Genomic DNA, 20,180 nt, shown 5'->3' on the forward strand with positions numbered 1-20,180 from the left:
CGACAATCGTGGACAGCTACCGACTGGCAGCGTATTGTCTTCAGTGACGAATCCCGCTTTTGTTTGGGGGCTCACGATGGCCGTGTGAGAGTATGGCGGCCTGCTGGTCAAGGTGTCAACCCGGCCTATACTGTGGAGCGGCACACGGGTCCAACCCCCAGTGTTATGGTGTGGGGAGCCATAACATACGACAGTAGGACGCCTCTAGTTGTCATGCGTACTACCCTCACAGCCCAACGATATGTGCAAGACATCCTCCAGCCACATGTGTTGCCCCTCATGGCAGGGCTTCCGACAGGCATATTCCAGCAGGATAATGCCCGGCCACACACTGCAGCGGTCTCCCAAGCATGCCTACGTAACGTTGCCACACTTCCTTGGCCTGCACGATCTCCAGATTTATCGTTAATCGAACATGTGTGGGACCACCTAGGTCGCCAGCTGCGACAGCCACAGGATCTGACGAATCTTGAGTCCCAATTGCATCATGCATGGTCAGATATGCCTCAGAACATTATTCGTGACCTCTATGCCTCCATGCCAAGGCGTATCACAGCTTGTATCCGTGCTAGAGGCGGCCCAACAGGATATTAGCGCCTGCACTGTATTGTATATTACTGAACAATAAAGTATGTTTTTGTTTTATGGTTGCAATCATATACCTGTCTAGCTATGATGATGTCATATACCAATTTTTATTCAAATCCAACAAGTCCTTCATGGTGCGTTATTTTTTTTGTCGTCCAGTGTATATATATATATATGCTCAGGAAAATTTTTTTTCGCTCAGAGAAGTATATGCTCTGCTCATCTACAAAAAAATTAGAAGGAACATTGCTTTCAATGTGCTCTTACAATTCAGTATTTTTAGTTTCTGAAAAATTAGGTTTCATGGATGTTGGCCCATTTTGAATCGACGGCTTCAATTCAGAATTGTTATTTGAACAATTTTATTAATGTGAATAAAATATTAGGCTTTGATATATAAAATGTCTGTCTCTAATATATATACATTAACTTAGAAATCACTTTAACTTAAATATTTTACTATATCTTTGTATGTATATTTATAATATGTAAAAAATTTATAATAATCAATCTTGTTTAATTTTTTTAAAATGGCTTTCTTATGTTTTTCCAAGTGAATAACACCAAAATAAAAATATTATTCATGGTAGCTTAAGCTAAATTGAAAATTAAGATAAAATAATGCTTTTGACAAGCTGTGTTTCACTTCTTGGGAAATAATCCAAGGTTTCAATTACAAAATTTGTGGCACCATATCATAAAAATAAATATTCATATTGCCTTTTCTGAATTTCATTGCAAGAGTTTTGTAACTGAAAAGGTCAAAAACGTTTTTACATATAATAAAACATTCGGTTGCCTGAAAAAGCAAGTAAATTTCTATTTTTACCATACAAATTATTTATGCTTTTAAATTATTCATTTCTTCCTAAACACATTGTAAATTGAAATATTGAAAAAAGGGACAAGCTTATCCATTAATCTCTTATGGTTTAAATTTGTTCCTCATTCCAGTATAATCTAATCACTTTAGTTGTGTCTGCAAACAATATTATAGTGCTACAACACAATATCCATACATCAATTCTAATTCTAAATGAAATAAAATAAATAGAAGTGTTGATCAAAATTGATCAACTCTTCCACTTATATAATGCACTGATATAAAAGGAACTGATATGAAATAAGAGGGATGTAAACACATAAGTTATCAGACATTTCTTTATTTAATGGTAAGAAAATAAATGTTAGTTAAAACAATAAACAAGCAGGAAAGCAGCAAAATAAAGTTTTTAAGTTAATTAAATTGTATTTACCAATAGAAATATCTGTAATGCAGAGGTATGATTCACTATACTTTGCAATTGCATTAGAATAAATATCACTACCCCTAGCAAATGAAAACAAAATGTCAATAAATAAAGAAAATGCAGACAAGAAATCAAAGAAACACTGGAAGAAGACCTTAGGAAAATGCAAACCAAAATCTACCAACTATCTAAATGAAATGCATGGGAATTTCAATCTCAATAAGAATAGTTTCTTATAAATATTGATTGGTGCTCATGGTACCAAATTCTCACGTTAAATACCGATAAATAGTAAGTACTGTATATGTAATAAGTACAAACACACAAAAAGTTTTTACTCTTACCACACTTTGTAAAACATGAAGACAATTATAGAAACCTTGCATACATTCGCTTCCAGTATATGATAAATTTTCTCCAAAATCCCATTCTGTCAACCAAGGATATGTTCCATCAATCCATCTTTGAAGTTTCTGGGTAAGAATGACGAGTTGCCACCTTNACAATTTTTCACTTTGAAGTTGACAAACACGCATTTCAATTACAAGTGATGATTATCTTCAATCGTTTTAAATAAAAAATAACATAAATGAAGTAAAGTAATTTGATGATGCAACGATAAAATTCTCATTATTGTAATGGAAGAATTTTTTCCTGCCGACTTCTTGCTTCATCTTTCGTTCCATTTTATTATTCATTCCATGAATATAACAGAAGGCACCAATCGATATCACGTATTATATGTTTTGGCACTTTTTTTTGCTCTTCTGTTTTCAGTTTTGCGCTGTTAATTATATAAAAAATTGCCATTACACTGTGCAATATGTAAGAAATCTAGACACCATGTCCTAGTTTAGATAAGTAAATCCAAAATTCTTAGCATCTTTACACAAAATGGCAGCGCATTTCGAAACATTGCACACCAATAAATTTATCATGTAACGCGTTCGGAAAAAATTCGGAATTTGCGCTTCAGGCAGAAAAAAAATTAAAATTCGTGGGAGATAATAAAGTAGGCATTCATATCGCAAAGATGGTGTTTTTGGTCCTAGATTTAAAGTGAAAAATCCACCTTGAATCAAAAACGGAAAAGTTTTAGTTCCTTTAGGGTTTAAAAATTTAAAAATTGTTCGTTTTGTAGATATACCGAAGAAACACAATATATCTAAAATGATATAAAATATCTTTCGATTTAAGATACTGATATAAGATACTACGAGTAGTCTGTTATTATCTATTAATTACGAATAAATATAAAATACAATACAAATTACAAACAAAACAATATAAAATAGTCTGGTAAAATTCAGTAATATGGTTAAGATATTGAGAAAGTAAACAGCATTGCAACATAGAGAATGTGAAACATGTATTTGCATAGAATCATAAAAATTTTCCTACAAACAAAACAATATAAAATAATCTGGTAAAATTCAGTAATATGGTTAAGATATTGAGAAAGTAAACAGCATTGCAACATAGAGAATGTGAAACAATACATTTTCTGCAAATGATAGTTCTGAGAACTGTGGCTGTATGCCATAATTTTAAGTTAAAATATTATAGTTTTTAGCTTCTGTCTTAGCTTTTTGTCCCTTCCCGCATCTGCAATCTTCTCGTCCTCACTTCCACTTCATTTGGTTGATGATTGTTGTTCTGAACTGTCCTGTAGGGAAAAGAAAAATTGCCTGAGGGGCTAAAAGGGTAGAGGAAACATTTGTTTGGATGGGGAGGAAGGCATACGGAAGGAGAGAGTGGCGAGAGGAGTTTGATCCTGACTGTGGCAAGGGAGTGAAGTTCTTGAAAGCTTTGTACAATAAGAATCCTGAGACATCAGTTAATCATTGGTAAAGAGACACTTCTTTGATCCCCACCAAATGGATATATCAACCTCCCCAAGAAAGAAAAAGAAAAAGGAAAAAAAAAAAAAAAAAGACTAATAAGGAATCATTGAAAATCATTGAATGTAATCATCTCTGTAAAAAGGATTCAACAGAGTATGGGTATCCCTTTTCTTCATCTGTTTTAATTTTCCATTTTGTCTGTATAGCTGTAAGTTAGTTTAAGTTAGTTGTAAGGATTTTGTAGTTCTTAGTTGTGCCTGCTAACAGAATTGTAAAACATGGGAATCCCTTTGTTAAAGCAACAACCACTGCCATATGACATTAAGCTAAATATCGGTTTTAATAATTATAAATTACTGATGAATTTGACCAAAGAGCTCCCTCTTTGGTCAAATTCATCAGTAAGGTTAGGTGACAACTCATAATAAATTTAATAATTATATTTTAATTAAATTTGTAATGTTAAATGTACAGGAAGAGGAGATCAGACTGGAGATTCAAGTAGTGTAATTGGAAATGCATCCACATGGCAAGCGAGAGTTGCGGGTTAGAGTCCCGCTTCCGTCCAGTTCTTTTCTTCCAATTTAATCTAAATTTAAAATTAAATTATAGTTTCTACTTTAGTTAAGAGATGGTGCCTAACATCTACCTCTAGTTGTTCTTATCATGTATTTTCTAAAAATAATATTTGTAAGATAATTTCTGCTGATTATTTCAGATGTTGGTTGGTTGATTATTAATACATCAGGTTATTGGAATGATGTTGTTTATATATATATATATAGTCCACCCCCCTATAACACTGTTGATAATTCCGTGTTATATGAATTCCATGTTGTACAAGTCACTTAGATTTTACAAATTATGTGTGCTGGGCTGTGAACAGCTCATGTATTTGTAAAATCTAAGTGACTCGTGCAACAAGAAATTCATATAAAACGGAATAATCAACAGTGTTATTGGGGGGTCGACTGTATATACACACCATGCCGGGTAAAATGTCAGCCTCTGTGTGTCATGTTGAAACTATGTCTCAGAGACTCACTACTAAGCGGGATCACTTCAACACTCATGGCGGGTCTTGTTCTCATCATTCTGCAATCTTCTTTGGTATCACTGGTTTTGAGCGCAATCATTCAAACTTTGCTGGCCTCGGCCACAGCCACGATCACAAGGCATTTTCAGTGAAATTAACCTATCCAATGTTGAAATTTCTCTCTGTTGCATGTCTCCCTGGGTTGAATTTTTGTGGATGTCTAATGAAAATTTCCCATTTTTGAAAAAAATAATCGTGGCTACTGTATTGTCCAAAATTATTTTTTTATTTTGTACAAACAAAATAAATATATTAATAAATGTAAAAACAGAAAAAAAAATTAGATTTTGCAAGTTACTTTTAATATAACATTATAACGACTAGCGCTATCTAGTTTCAAAAACATTCCGATGCTGAAATGAGATATCTCGGGTCAACTGGTCAAGGTCAGCAGGTCACAACCAGAGATATGTCGGGAATAACACGGGACAGGTAAATGGGTTTTTTCAAAGATTTGTTTGTCAAAATTTGATTTTGCAATGTTCACATTTCCAACTTCCCAACAAGCAACACGTGCACAAATCTCGCACTAGCGCCTGTTTGTAGAAAGAGTGTCGCCATTTTGTATTTTATTTTGACTTGGTTCTCGGTCCCCTGACTACTTACAAGTCTGGTATGTTTTATGCATGCATGATTTCTGTGCCAAATTGCAGCTCATGACATGTACTCCTTCAAACCTCTAAGATGTCCAGCTGTTTACAGCAGCACGATATACGACAAGACATAGTCTTGTCAAAAATTTGTGATTATGAATTTTTAAATACTAGAATTTGAAGGGGTTTTCAAACCTTTAAGTTCAAACTTTTTCAATAATTTTCTTCCCTGATGATGGGCTGAAAGGCCTGTTGAAAGTACTTGGGTTAAGGAAAATAGTTTGTCTCATATAAGGTAGGAAATAAAAAAAAACTTTAGTGACAGAAAATGTTAGTTTTTAGTATTATTCTAATTTATAATTTTTAGATTATTTTTTAAAATTTTAAATAATCTTTACAAAATATCATAAATTATATAAAGTTAAAATAAAACACTATCTCTACATTGATATACACAAACAATTTATTGACTTCCAGCAAAGGGATTAATACAATAAAAACATTTAACCTATTTATAGATCTTTCTCAGAATCTGCAGAACTGGAACAAACTAGCAAATTGAATACAAAACTAGCATTTTAAAATTAAAAGAAAACAAAATACAAATTACAATGAACACATTATAAAATTTAAATGTAAAAATAATATTCAAATACAGTAGAAGAGCATATGTGAACTGTACAAGTGTCAGACTGTTCACCAGAAAGGAATTAGAACATATCAATAAACTTGCAAAAAACAGTATAGTTATCCAATAACAACAATACATAATCTAATTTTGGCATATGATCAGACAACAAATGCATCCTCACAACAAAATACTTTAAGGAGGTGCACGGTAAATTACTTTTCCACACCCGAAAAAAATTCATGATGGTTGCCATAATAAGAGTAGCCTACAAACTAGTGTTGCAACGAATAGTATATTCAGCCTCAGGCCGAATACCGAATATTCGGCCAGGAGCGTAGCTGAATAGCCGAATATTCGGCCAAACTATTCGGCTCAATTAACGCACATACAAAAATTGGCGCGCAAACCGCATTATAGCAAGGGCCTGCTCTCCATTGGCCCACTGTCACTACGCTTCGCAAATCACATTAATTCTTGACAGTTGTAGTGAACAGACAAGAGCGTCATGGCAGTATGTGATAAATGATGATATCAAATGTGAATAACAATGAAATGACCTACACGTGTAAATAACAGAAAAAGAACAGAGAAAGACCGCGAAGTGAAAATGTGAAAATAAATATGATATTGAGTTGATAGCATAATCGAACAACTCGAAGCAGCTTATTGGCGCGAAATTTGTGGCCGTCAATGCCAAACAAGTGTTGTCATAGACTTCGGAAAGCTAAATGCTTGTAATGAAAGTCACTTAGCGTGCACGGGCGAAAGCCTGGGACCATTCGGGCTATCAAGCTGTCTCGAATCTGTGAAATCATAAGTGTGACATATACCGACATCCTATCTGTCTCTTTTCTCCGTTATCACCAGGCTATGAGTCACGTAATTATAAAATGGAAAATCTACGATGGAAAAGTGACGAATCGAAAGTATCGTGAGCGTGTATTATGATGTATGCATAGGCATATGTGGACTAGAGAGATGGAGGAAAGAGAAAGGAAAGAGCAAAGACGAGCACTTAAAAAGGATAGGCAGGGTCAGACCTTCAGATATGTGTGACGATTCTCGAATGAATAGGTGTGTACGTGTGCTGATATTTGTAATTATAAATTGTAAATACATGTGACTAATATTATTATTTTTTTTTATTTTGTGCACGTTATAAGTTATAAATAAATATAAACAAACAACACTAACCTGATAACATTAAATCTAAATACCAAAATGATTAAGTTACTGTGTTTTTGTTATTTCTTACTCCTGTTTTTAGATATTCTGTATTCGGCCAAATAGTGATTAAATATTCAGTATTCGGCCAAATAGCAAAAAATAGGCCGAATACTGAATAGTAACCGAATATTCGTTACATCACTACTATAAACACATTCCTACAATGTTTAGTATATTCAGAAATGATGAACCGAAAGAAAATCATTCTGGTGCACTGGAATCTACTCCATCCCACTGGAGAATCACCATTTTCAATGAAAGTGTATGTGTATGAGAGTCATCATGCAGAACCTGAAAGCAAGGCTCAAAGAGCACCAATATACAAAATTGTAATCCTTCTAAGGATTAGAATTTTGTTGTCGTCATACTTGTTCATTCATGTAAAACATTATAAATCATGAATAAAATTAAAATTGTTATTTATATTTGCAGCCTCATAATAACATTAATTGCATGTTTAAGTTTAATTATATGAGGTCTGTTCAAAAAAATACGCGGACTGTTTGAATTGTGCGGCTTCAGTCGATTCCAGAAGAATATGCTTGGTGTTACTAGGTTTGCACAGATCGTCTGGTGATAAAGCCGTTTTCCGATTACAGATATATTTATTTAGTGAAGTGAGATTTTTTTGTTTGTTGAATTTCAAAATGAATAACCCGATGGAGCAACTTGCTGTGAAATTTTGTGTTAAACTTGAAAATCTGCGACTGAAACATTTGCTATGCTCAACACAGCTTAAGGTGATGTTGCTATGAAGTATACGACATGTTTCAAGTGGCACGAACGCTTAAGGGTGGTCGACAGTCGATTGAAGACAATGAGCATCCTGGTCATCCTTCCACGTCAACTGACGACCTACACGTCGACAAAATCAACACCCTGATGCGGGCAAATCGACATCTGACCATCAGGGAGCTTGGCTGAAAGAGTGTGGGGTATCAGTTGGATCTTGTTACAAAATTTTGACCGAAAAATTGAAGATGCACTGCATTGCTGCGAAATTTGTGCCACACCTGATGACGGATGGCCAAAAAGCCAATCGCGCCCAGGTTTGTCAGGAACTACTTGATCATTCAGAAAAAAGATGAAAACTTCTTGTCAAGGATCATAACAGGTGGTGAATCATGGGTTTACAGTTATGACATTGAAATGAAGGTCCAATCGTCCCAGTGGGTGGGTGAAAAGGCATATTCGGTATATAACCAAAGGTTATTATCCAAAAATCAAACTTAAAGAATAGTTGCTATGGGAACAAACAAATAGCAGTCTCTTCACTTTTGATTCAAACTTGGAATTGAAGTCTTGCACTCTCCTATCCCTACATTAATACTTTCCTCCCACTTTCTTAAAAAACATTTTCTCATATGCTGTATTTTTTTTGTTGTTTTTTTGCAGTTCTGTAGAAAAGGCCTCTTCCTGCTCTGAGAGCACTAAGAGGCCTAAGAGGCCTAAGAACTAACAATGAGAGATGTAAAATGTATTATACTGTAAAATGTGAAGAAGGAGCCTAATAAAAACATACTACTTAAGGGAGTGTTGGCTGCAGAGCAAGAGTGCTGTAAAAGTGTTATTATTCATAATAATTCCAAAAAATTACCAGATAGCATTAGTGATTTACTATGCATAAAGACAGTAATTTTTGTGTGTGCACAAAAACCTATCTACAATCCATACTATTTCAAGGAATTTTGACTATAAAACCAAAGTGCAGTAAATGTTTTATTGTGAAATTTTACTATACAATTTTGATGTATTATATAAATGCAAAAGATATTAATTAATCCCTTAAGATATTAGTACATGTGTATGTTTTTCAAAAAGAAAGAACAAGAGACAATAAAATTAAGCTGTCATAATGAAGGGTTTCTTTTAATTATAAATTACAATATTGTTACTGACAATTGGTAAAGTGGTGTTAAAAGCTGTCATGGCTGAGGATTAAGATAGTTGATGATATTAGATTTTTATAAGATGTGTAGGCTATTGTTCATACTTTGGCTAAAAGCTAAATTGAGAAGGTTAATATTGCAAATTGCATTGTTTTGTATTAAGACAGGGTAGAAATGCAAAAAATTTTGATTTATCTCATATTCTGTATAGGCTACATACATATACTAATATCAAATATAATTTGTGCATACATGATCAACCAGTGAAAAACTGATTTTTATACCATAACACAGAGTTAAAAATTTTAAACATTAGTAACAGTAAAATTAAAATAATGTTTTAAAGTTTTACTTATCTAAACATTAATACCTGATATATCAGTTTTGCAGAATTATGATGATTCAAAACTGGAAGACCTTGAGATAAAACTTGGAAGAGGGCCGCTCTAATTGCACAATAATCATCTTTATGAATCACACGAAGATATTTGAAACCAAAAGCTTCTGCTATTTCTTCATAGCCCTAAAATATTGCAAAAAAAATTAATCAATATACACTGATGATTATTTTGAATCCGTTCTTATCACATCATATATATGCAGTGGCAAAAACTATATTTTTGACACCTTGAAGCTTGAACTGTTATGGTGAACCTATTGCATTCAGAAAAAGGCCCCATACTAGAAAAATACAATTAAAAACTTACCAAAGATGAAGAAAACAAAAACAAGGGAATGAAAATTAACCACCCAGCATTGATGTGCAGAAAAAAGTATTGGTTCATTCTTTACTGGAGAGGTAGGTCATCAGAAAGGCTCATCATGATAGAGGTGAAAATGATTTTTTGCTGTGAAAACGTAAAAGCAAAGCCAGTGCAGCCTGAACTGAGAACTCATATGCCTTTTTATGGCTCCAGTAGATTTAGCCTAAGAGCTATAAAAATGCTATTATTAAGCCATGCATCAAGGTTACAAAGAAGCAGTCTTTTGAAAAGAAATTGGACTAAAAAAAAATAAAAATGTTGAAGTCTTCACACATCCTTCACAACCACAGGAACATAAATAACACGAGCAGAGTCAACCTTTCTTTTCAGGCTCTTCTTTGCAGAGCAATTTTTAATCAATTTACATATTTGTAAGCAGAGAAGAGCCTCAAAGGAAAGGTTGATTCTACCCATGTTATTTATGTTCTTATGGTTGTGAAGGATGTGTGAAGACATCAAATTTTTTTATTTGTATTTTGTAGGACAGAGTTCATTGAGTTCAGCATTATAAGTGCTTTTTATTGCTATGTAAATACATGTGATTTCTCTAATTCATCACATGTATTTGGTCTTCAATTTTTTAAAATGTTATATTTTAAAACAAAAAGTAGACACTGTTTCTTTTTCATTTTAAACTTTGATTTTTTGTTTTTTTAATATTCTGTATTTATGATTTTTACAAAACTAAAAAATAATTACTTAAATAATAATTACAGCTAACAGCATATCATCATATTGGTGTAGGCAAGTTGTGGAAAAATAAATTTGAAAAGTTTCTCAATTGTGAACTACCCAATTGTCAGAAAAGGAAAAAAAGTGAAAATATGCATCTCAATTTTCAAAGTTGAAGGAGATGAGCTATTTCTGTTGCTCATTTTGTAGCAAACCTGCTTGTTCCAGTTTACTGGTGAAAACTATCCATCAAGCAGATTGATTAGGCCTTAAAATACACCAGTAATTTTCTTTTCTAATCCATGCCCAATATTTTATCAAGCTTATCTGTCAAATAGGGTCTTTCAAAAATTCTCTCTTTGTCCTTGCTATATCTATCAAGCCTCTGAACTGTGGTTTTCGTTGTAATGCCTGGATCCAGAAACCATTGCTCTTGTTACCCAGCTGCAGCTTCATCAGCCAGAATTGAATGACTTTTTTTGGTCCTTTCAGCTCATTTAATCCAAACAAAGAAATGAACTTTGAACCAAAAAAGCAACCTAGCTAATGGCAGTGTTTAGATATTTAAAGAAATAAGTGCAAAACTCTCCACCTGGGATTTTGATAAAAGCCGACATCATAGATAAAAAAGCTGACAGCCAAAATTTTAATTGAAATATAGTGGTTTTGATCATTTTGATGAAATTCTTTAGTGCAAGGTGTCAAGGGCATACCCAGTGAGGGGCAGGGGAGGGCAGCTGCCTCTCCCTTGAAGAATTGTAATTGACATACAGACACACAGTACAGATGTATCAATTTAGTATCAATTGGCTTGCTACTCTACAATGAAAGCAAAGGAAAAATATAAGAAGAATTTGTAGGTTTTGTGGAACTAAAAGCACAAGATGCCTCATCAATTGCAAAAGCAATTGACAATTTTATGGTTAGTTTATAATCTTCCACCAGAATATTGCATTGGATTTGGTTTTGACAGCTGCTCTACAATGGTGGGCAAAGAGGGTGGTGTACAAGCGATTTTAAGGTCCAGTTCTCCAGTGACATCATCCAACTCAAAAATTTGTAAATAGTTCTGTGTTCTTGCGTAAATCTGTGATACTCATTTTGGCCATGTATAAAAAGTGTAGTTTTGTTAATGCAAAGGCTAGGGTTTTTCTTGAGAAAATCGAATACTTAACAATGTAAGCGAATCCTGATATGTAAGTATGCAGTAATTACAGAACATTGCTAGTATTCATAGTCATTGTCTGATGGCGGATTGCTCCTGTGTTTTTGCTTATGAGCAAGACGTAGAACACAAATTTCTATTTCCAATTCCGTTGTCATGTCTTGTGCTTTTTTAAGTAATTTGCCAGTGATTTGATCTGCGTCCTTACAGTTGCTTTTAAGTATGTCGAGGATTCCTGTAATGTATTCTTCCACTGTGATTAAATCCACGGTCTTTGCTTGCAAGGTATTAACTACTGGTTCCAACACTGCTAAGTATTTGCTATAGTAATTAGAGCAACGATAAACAATGGTTTTGTAACCGCTGAATGCAACTGGTATGCAGATTTTCTTGTGACATAATTTCCCTCCATGGATAATTTTACTAGCGCTTTCACAAGCTCTGGGAAATTTTGACAAAATTTTCAAATCTATTTATATTTCTCCGACCATCTTGTTTCACACATTCGTGATAGATATGGAGTGTAATTCTTACGAGCAGTTGATTCCCTAAAAAAGTTTATTGTATCCATTACAGTGGAAGTAATATTTCTAATTTCCAGTACCTCGTTTGCATCATTCACCACAAGATTGAGTTTGTGGCTTGAGCATTAAAATATAATGCTCGAGAATATTTCTTCCTTATAGAAGTCATTGACCTGTTTAACAAAACATATATTTTTTCTTCCATGTGAAAATCATTCACAATTCTGAGCACTATTCCATGCACTATGGCAACCATAAAACGATCTTTCAGTAAGCTTCAAAGAGTGAAGACCTTGCTTAGGAGGACTATGGGAGAGGGAAGACCGACTGCATTATGCCTGACGAGCGTGCATCGGAATTTTGTGAAAGAACACCGTGAGATGGTGGAAAAGAAAGTTACAGAAAAATGTTTGGTAAATCCAAGAAGATTATTGCTAACATAAAAATCTAATTCAGTTAACTACATGGTAGGTAGTAGGCCCTGTATAAAGTGGTAGCATGTAGCATTAGTATGTTAATTAATGAATAATAATAACAGTTTTTCAATAATTTTGAGTTATTTTGTATATTTTATAAGAAATCGTCATGTTTCACTCTCCCTCCCCACTTCCTTGAAACTAATAAGAGCTGCCCCCCTCTAGATCAGATCCTGGGTACGCCCTTGTAAAATGTAGAGAAACAGTAAAATAAATGGTTAAATATGATATAAAATTATTTTATCACATCCATTTTGGATGTTTTATCATTTCTTATACTAATACAGTACAGCATAGAACGAGTTGAGACCCACTTGGGGTCTCAACTCTATATTTGGTCACCAATTCTTCTTGTGTAGTTGCACAAACATTTTTTCATAAACATTATTCCTCTGCTTAAAAAAATCTTGAAAAAGTATATATTCCTTCTTTGGCTTTGTTTGACAGCAAAAACAAACAAAAAAAAAAAAAAATAGACAACATTCAGTTGAAGAATATTGAAAAACAACAATAAAAACAAACAACAACAAAAATTTTAGTGAATTAGTGTATGTAAAAAGAAATTACCCAAAAACAATATTGTAAGAAAACAGAAACATGTTGCGTAACTTTTAAAATATAAATTTCTGTATAAAACAGTTAATAGTGAGCATCTATCATTTTGTGTAATTTGTAGCAAATCTTCTGTAGGTTGAGGTTTTAAATCAAATCATTAAATGTACTGTAAATTGGAAAAGCTATTATATATTTGTCAAAAGAAAACTGTCCAACTACTTCAGAAAATTTCTTAAAGTAAAAATGAGACAACTCTCAAAAATTGACTTTGGATTTTGCAAGTTTTCTCAAAAATGCAGGACAATTCAAAATGATAATTTTTGAATTTATAATAAAATAAAAAGATAAAATTTCACAAGTAAATTTTTAATTTCATATTTTTAGTTGCTGTTATTTTTGTTTTTTATGTTTTAGGGGAAAATATTAAAAAACTTTTATCAAATAAATTCTATTATATAGAGATTTAATGTTGAGTCATAAAAATTTGTTAATGTTCAAAAGGGGTAAAGTTACAATAAGTGTACAGTACATTATATTTATAGATATATACAACAGTATAGTCCAGATATACAACAGGCTGGGTGTATTTTGGATTAAAAGAATTTTTTTTTACAATGGTAGTCATTATAACTTCTAGTGGCAGCCTTTGCTTTCTTGAAAAGATCAGAATCAGTCTATAGTTCATGGCATTTAGTATTGCTTGAAAACCATTGCAACTTACAAGCAATCAGACATCCCATTATTCTGAAAACAATTTCTGACATCAGTTTTGTTTTTTTTTATAATGCTTAGGATCCTCTCCTCTCAAGCATTACTAAGCCATAGTAATGCAATTTCTATTTTGCATAATTTGGAATTTTAACCTTTGCCCATTATGAATCTACCCTCTTTTGGAGAACAATTTTCAAAATTACCAGCGTCATCATCTTCCATGCTAGACAGAAATTTGAGAAAAGTAACTTAGGCAGCCATCAGCCATTCTCAGTTTGCTTGAAAAAATATTATTATTAAAACAAAGTGTAAAATAAAAAGTTGATAATTGGAATCATTGGCATAAAAATGGACAAATGCCAAACACAACAGACATACGACAATATCCTTAATTAAAAAGTGGACCGTCTGCACAGAAAGCAGATAGTTGAGAGCTCTAAGTATGTAGCAAAGATATTAAACTACATGTTTAAAACCAATTATAACTTTATATATTTGTTTTTATTTAGTAACTTAAATTTTATCATTTTTTGTTAATACTGTGTTTTGAATTTTGATTGTAAAAGTTAAATGCAAACCTTCAAGTAAAAAGTAAATATTATAATTAAAACATTTAAAAGCAATGCTTTTTATGCATTTCATTTTCACTACTTTTCTACTATTCTCTACAATGCTTGATTGTTTGTTCAATGTTCATAAACTTCATACGAAATATTAGTGGCATGCGGTGACATTTGATGATAGGGAAGCTGTGCCAGCCCTGGATAGCATCATTAGAAGTGTTATAAAATATTTTGGTGTGTATCATCCACGAGATAAAACTGCGTGAGGTTGGTGCTCTGTAAAACGCATGCAGGAATGTGTATAATCTGGCTGTTTTACACGATTCAAATATTTTCGCTGTGGAAGCTATCTCGTATTCGACAACACGGTGCTTTCATTGGAAATATGCATATAAGAATTTATATTTGAATATAAAATAGCAATTTTATCGTTGTTTTTCATACATATAGAAATTTGTAATAAGATACATAATGCAGTTATAATAAAATATTAATTTTAAGTAATTCAAAGTACGTTAAAATATGAAAATAACTGCACAACATGTATGTATATTTTAGAAAATACAAGGGGCAGTGTTTCCACAGTTTTCGTGGATGGCACGCCACTGCAAAATACTAATATGAAATGGTTAAAAAATGTTAAAAAAGTATTATACTATGTTTTCTCATTAGCCTAATTGTATTTGTAAATTGTGTTAAGTGTTCATCAATCAATCAATCATTCATTCAATATTCTATCATTTTTTATTAAGTTTTTAATATAGCACATGTGTGTATGAAATATTTAATACATAAACTTTATTATTTAATTTATTACCTTTCAAATATTTTTTATTTTATTACTTAGAAAATACCCGAGTATTCTTGATTTATTGTAGTATATAAAAATACAGTATTCACAGTTCAGCAGGCCTGCAGTTCACTATACTGGGCTACATGATACTGTGATGCTTTTATTGTACAGGCATACTCACTAACAAAAATAAAAGTTTTCAGTTTTTTTTAACCAAAATTAGCTTAATTCTGCACTGTTCATAACACGTTTTTTCTTCTGTTCTTTAAATTATGTTATGAAGAAATAACGCTAAGTTTTAAAATATAGGTGTATAGAGTAACAAAACAGACTAAGGAGGAACTAATGAGTACAAAATAAATACCAGTTTAAGTTATTTGATACAATATACTGTTTTATTAATATACTAATATTCTCCTTTTAAATTAGGAAATTCATTCACACCCAACTCATTAGACATTAATATCTCTGTGCATATTTGATGAAACAACACCATTTGTTCATAATAGACATTACACTAAATAATTTTATGACCTAACTATGCCAATCTAAACTGTAGGCCTACTTTAATGTACTACTTTATGTAAGGTATGTATTTGTAAGACACGTACTATATATATTTTTCGTAAATGATCAGTTATCCGAAAAATCAATTATCAGAACAACCCCAGTCGCAAATTATTTCGGATAATCTATGCTCTACTGTAATATAATCATCATATTTCAAAATAAATTTCTAAAAACTTGTATAAAAAAGCTTAATTATGGGCTTTATTAACACAGCTTTGCTGTAAAATAACTTTACATACACAGGAATATTTTATCTGAACTATTTTCTTAACCAAAGTAACTTATTGAAATTAGTTTAGATACTAATCAAGCAGCCTCATTACAATGCAATGTTGACAAGATGCTAAGTAAAATAAATCCTTATTTCTTTTCTTATGTAAACATAAAATCATACTAATTCGTTTTTTTTACAGTGGTGCAATCATGTTATTTACTTGCCAGTATACCAAATAAACCAATAGTGATTATGATGTTTCTTACTAATCAGAGGTAATAAGGGGAAGAAAACAACAAAACAATGTCTTTCTCTCCTTTGTATACAAATCGAATCTCTGACTACCAAAATTTATAGTAGGTGTACTAATACAACTTAATTAAGACAATTTTATGTAATTTATTTTTCAACATTTTCATACAACTTTAAATCATAAATAAATAATAAATATTTATATAAATAATTGGCAGATATCAAGCAAAACAATTGTTACAAAAAGTTAAAACTAAAAATAACTGTATAAAAACTAAAATTTAAACAAATTGAAATTTTATAAAATATTTAAAAAATACTTGACCACCATTAGTTAATGATTAAACTATTGTACAATCCCAATTAATAATCATTAATCGGTTAACTTGATAATTGTCCCATCCTTAACAATAAACATCAAAAAAGCAAACATACTTGTTTCATAAGATGGTAATCATCTTTACTCTCTACTTCCACATACATACATACATACGTATATAAATTTGAAAACTTTTCAGTTATTTTAAAATAATATCTTTAAATACACAACATTAAAAAAATATCATCTCTGACAAAGTAAAAGATAATTAAAGTTACAGCAAGGTGCCTGAAGTTTGTAACATTATAATTTATACAATATTTTACATCATATCATTAATTTGATACAGGAATGAAAATTTTTGTTCTGTATTGTGAAAAATGTGTTACTACAGATTACATTAAAAATAAATCAAGACTATTAATTCTCAACTGAAAACTATATTTTTAGATAAAACTGTTATTCTATGAATTCAAAAATTCTGAATAATAAAAACTGTGTAAAACTTCAGGTACTTTACTATAAATAGAAATGGTTGTATTTAAGCCAAATAATTATTAAATTTTCTAACCTTTCTAATTTGTTTATTTTTCAAAGTTTCTCCTTTCCATGTAAGAAAACTATATTCAACTAAATTTTGTTTATGCCCAATATTTTTTATTAAATAATTATCTACGAAACTTTCTTCACAATATGCCGAATCTCTATTTATACTTGCATTCGTTGGATCTACACTACTAGTAGACTGGTTTTCAGTAATAAAACAAGTATTACCATTATCATCCTCCAACAAATATTTAGTAGTCTTTTCTTTAAAAATATCTGATTGAACGCTCGATGAAGCAGAACAAACATCAGTCTCGTTTACAATTGTTTCATTCTTTTTTGTGCTTTGAGTATCTAGAAAACCACTTTCTTCTGAACTGTACAGAGAATTTTCACATTGATATTTTAGAGGAAGTGAGTCTTCACTCATTATACTAGAGTGAGCTATTTGTTTTTGATAAAAAGAATCATTTTCTGTTTGTACATTCTTACAATATGGTAAAGTTATGCTTCTTTTAAGTAAATTCTTCTTAAATGCCAAATTTTGAATTTCTTGAGTGCACATTTCAGAAGGAATGCTGTGTGATCTGCAACGCTTTTTCAAACTATTATTATGATCCACTTGGAAAACTTTTATATCCTTACTTTCGCTTTCGGATAACGGAGAAACTATTTCTTGATCGTGAATAAATTCCGACAAGGACGCAAGTGTATCGGTAGGTGATGGAAATGATTGACAATAATCTAACGTACTTGCATATTCTGGGAGACACATTGGATCCCATTCCAAACTACACGATCTTCTAATTTCATAAGTTTCTCCTAACTCAGATTCTAATGAGTTTCCAAAATCACTTCCACTGTCTAAATTTCTAGTCTGTGGTTTTACTTCAGATTCTAATATTGTTGAAGTTCCATCAAAAGATGTACAGATAACATTGGTTTGATTACTACTATGACGTTCAATGTTAGGTTGATGTAAAGAAGGCACAGGCACATTTTTTAAACAGTGATCAGGTTCTAAAGGCATAGAATTTAAATCCAAATTAAAGGATTTATTATTTTGTCTAGGTTTATCAGTTTTTTCTAGTAATAAGGAATTATTTGATATTTTAGAAACTATTTCTTCAAAATTTTGCCTCGTCACATCAGATGCACTATTCTTTTCATTCTCACTCCCAGAAGATTGATCAACATCTGAAGGCGATATAGCTGAAAGTTCCCAGCTATGCTTAGGTGGCATTTCATAAATTTTTAATTCAACAAACTCTTTATCTAATTCCTGAACAGCTTTCTTAACTTCACAAAGTTGATTTTGGAGCTGTTCTAACTGACCAACTGTCTGATATCCTAATTCTGTCGTCTGAGGCTGAATATCAAGACTAAAATCTGATGTTTCACTATCTATGGAAATATCCTGATGAAACAACCTCTTTACTTGTTTATTATTGATAAATAACTGATCGGAAATATTACTAAGGCTATCGGCAGACGAAGCATCTCGTTTCATGTGCAAAATGTGAGAATCCGATAACACTCCGGACTTCTCGTTGTTTTCAATGCTTAACTGACCAACTTTTAAATTATTTAAAGCTTTTTCATGTAAAAAATAAGACTCTGCTTTTAGATATCTTTCCTGAAGAGAAGCCGGACTAAAATTTGCTCTTAATGAACTAGTTTCTTGAAATTTTACACTTTCATCAAATGAAAAGGAATCACAGGTAGAAAGAATATCTTGATCTTGATCCCAATGTGATAACATGGAAATATCAGTTTCAAGATCACTGTTGCACACCATCTGGAAATTTTCTTCTAATACTCCAACATTACAGCTTTCTCCATTTTGAGAAATTTTAGACTTATATCTGCAAACATTTTCATTTTTATTTCCTAAATAAATATTTCTGTTGGGGGAACACTTTGGTTTCGAATGCTGAACTTTATTCGGAAGAAACGAAGTCTCGAGGCTAGAACAAGGATCGAAAAGAGGGCTAGCCAAGTTTTGTTTTAACGAACTGTCACACTGATGTGATTTAGGTTGATAGTTAAAAAATACACCATTTGTTTTATCAAAGAACACAGGAATGCAATGATTACTGGCAGAGATACCCATAATTTCTTCTCCACTGTCACTTAATTGAGGACTATCTGATGTAAATTCCTGAAAACAAAAAAGGCCTATTACAAAAATTTTAATTAACTGAAAAGATGAAAATAAATTGTCTATTCTTCATACTGATGATGTAACAAAATATTTATAGTTTTAATAATGTAGATATCAAAACAATGTCTTTCTCTCCTTTGTATACAAATCGAATCTCTGACTACCAAAATTTATAGTATGTGGCCTAATGAATTTAGATGTTTTATTTTTTCATCCAGATATTTTTAATTCTATTGTTTCAAAAAATAATAAATAAATAAATAAATAATTTAAGTTATTAAAACAGTATTAAAAAATATTTATAATGGTTTGTTTGTTTATAAAAACAATCAAGTCCAAACTTCATAATAATCAAATCTTTAAATGTTTTGTAAAATCTTAAGCCAGCCAAGAGTCCAGTTGGCATTGAAAGTAATGTTTATAGCTGTCTCTACCAAATATAGTCCAGAAGCAAAAATCATATGGAGGTACTGTACAAGTAGTACAACTGATAACATGTGCAATGTAAGGAAAAGTTGCAAATGTGAATGCAGAGTCCAAATGACAAACTGGAACCACAGATTAAAATCATCACTTAAAGGATCAATTACATTGGGTGAGCTACTCATCAGTATGAAAACTCACAAAAGTAGAAAATATTTTTGCCCCTACATTTTGCACTCACAGACATAATTACACAATATACCAATTGCTACAAAACGGTAAAAACAGCATAAATTTATCCAGAGCACTGAGGTTATATTGTATCCCAACAAGTAAAAAGATTTAGGGCAT

At 31.8% G+C, this 20,180-nt stretch overlaps 1 protein-coding gene across 1 annotated transcript in view; it reads right to left on the minus strand.

Moving 5' to 3' along the window:
• The window catches only part of LOC111638488, a 74,582-nt gene that overhangs the window by 10,610 nt on the left and 43,792 nt on the right, over nucleotides 1-20,180 (minus strand). The window contains exons 4-6 of the mRNA XM_023384219.1: nucleotides 17,268-19,403; nucleotides 9,489-9,641; nucleotides 2,183-2,311 (exon numbers count right to left, since the gene is read on the minus strand). Coding sequence (XP_023239987.1) covers nucleotides 2,183-2,311; nucleotides 9,489-9,641; nucleotides 17,268-19,403 — 2,418 coding nt within the window. The remainder of the gene's footprint in view (nucleotides 1-2,182; nucleotides 2,312-9,488; nucleotides 9,642-17,267; nucleotides 19,404-20,180) is intronic.

The sequence above is a fragment of the Centruroides sculpturatus genome, unplaced genomic scaffold (genome assembly GCF_000671375.1).
Source record: "Centruroides sculpturatus isolate CEXI.00-Female unplaced genomic scaffold, Cexi_2.0 scaffold1110, whole genome shotgun sequence".
Lineage (NCBI taxonomy): Eukaryota > Metazoa > Arthropoda > Arachnida > Scorpiones > Buthidae > Centruroides > Centruroides sculpturatus.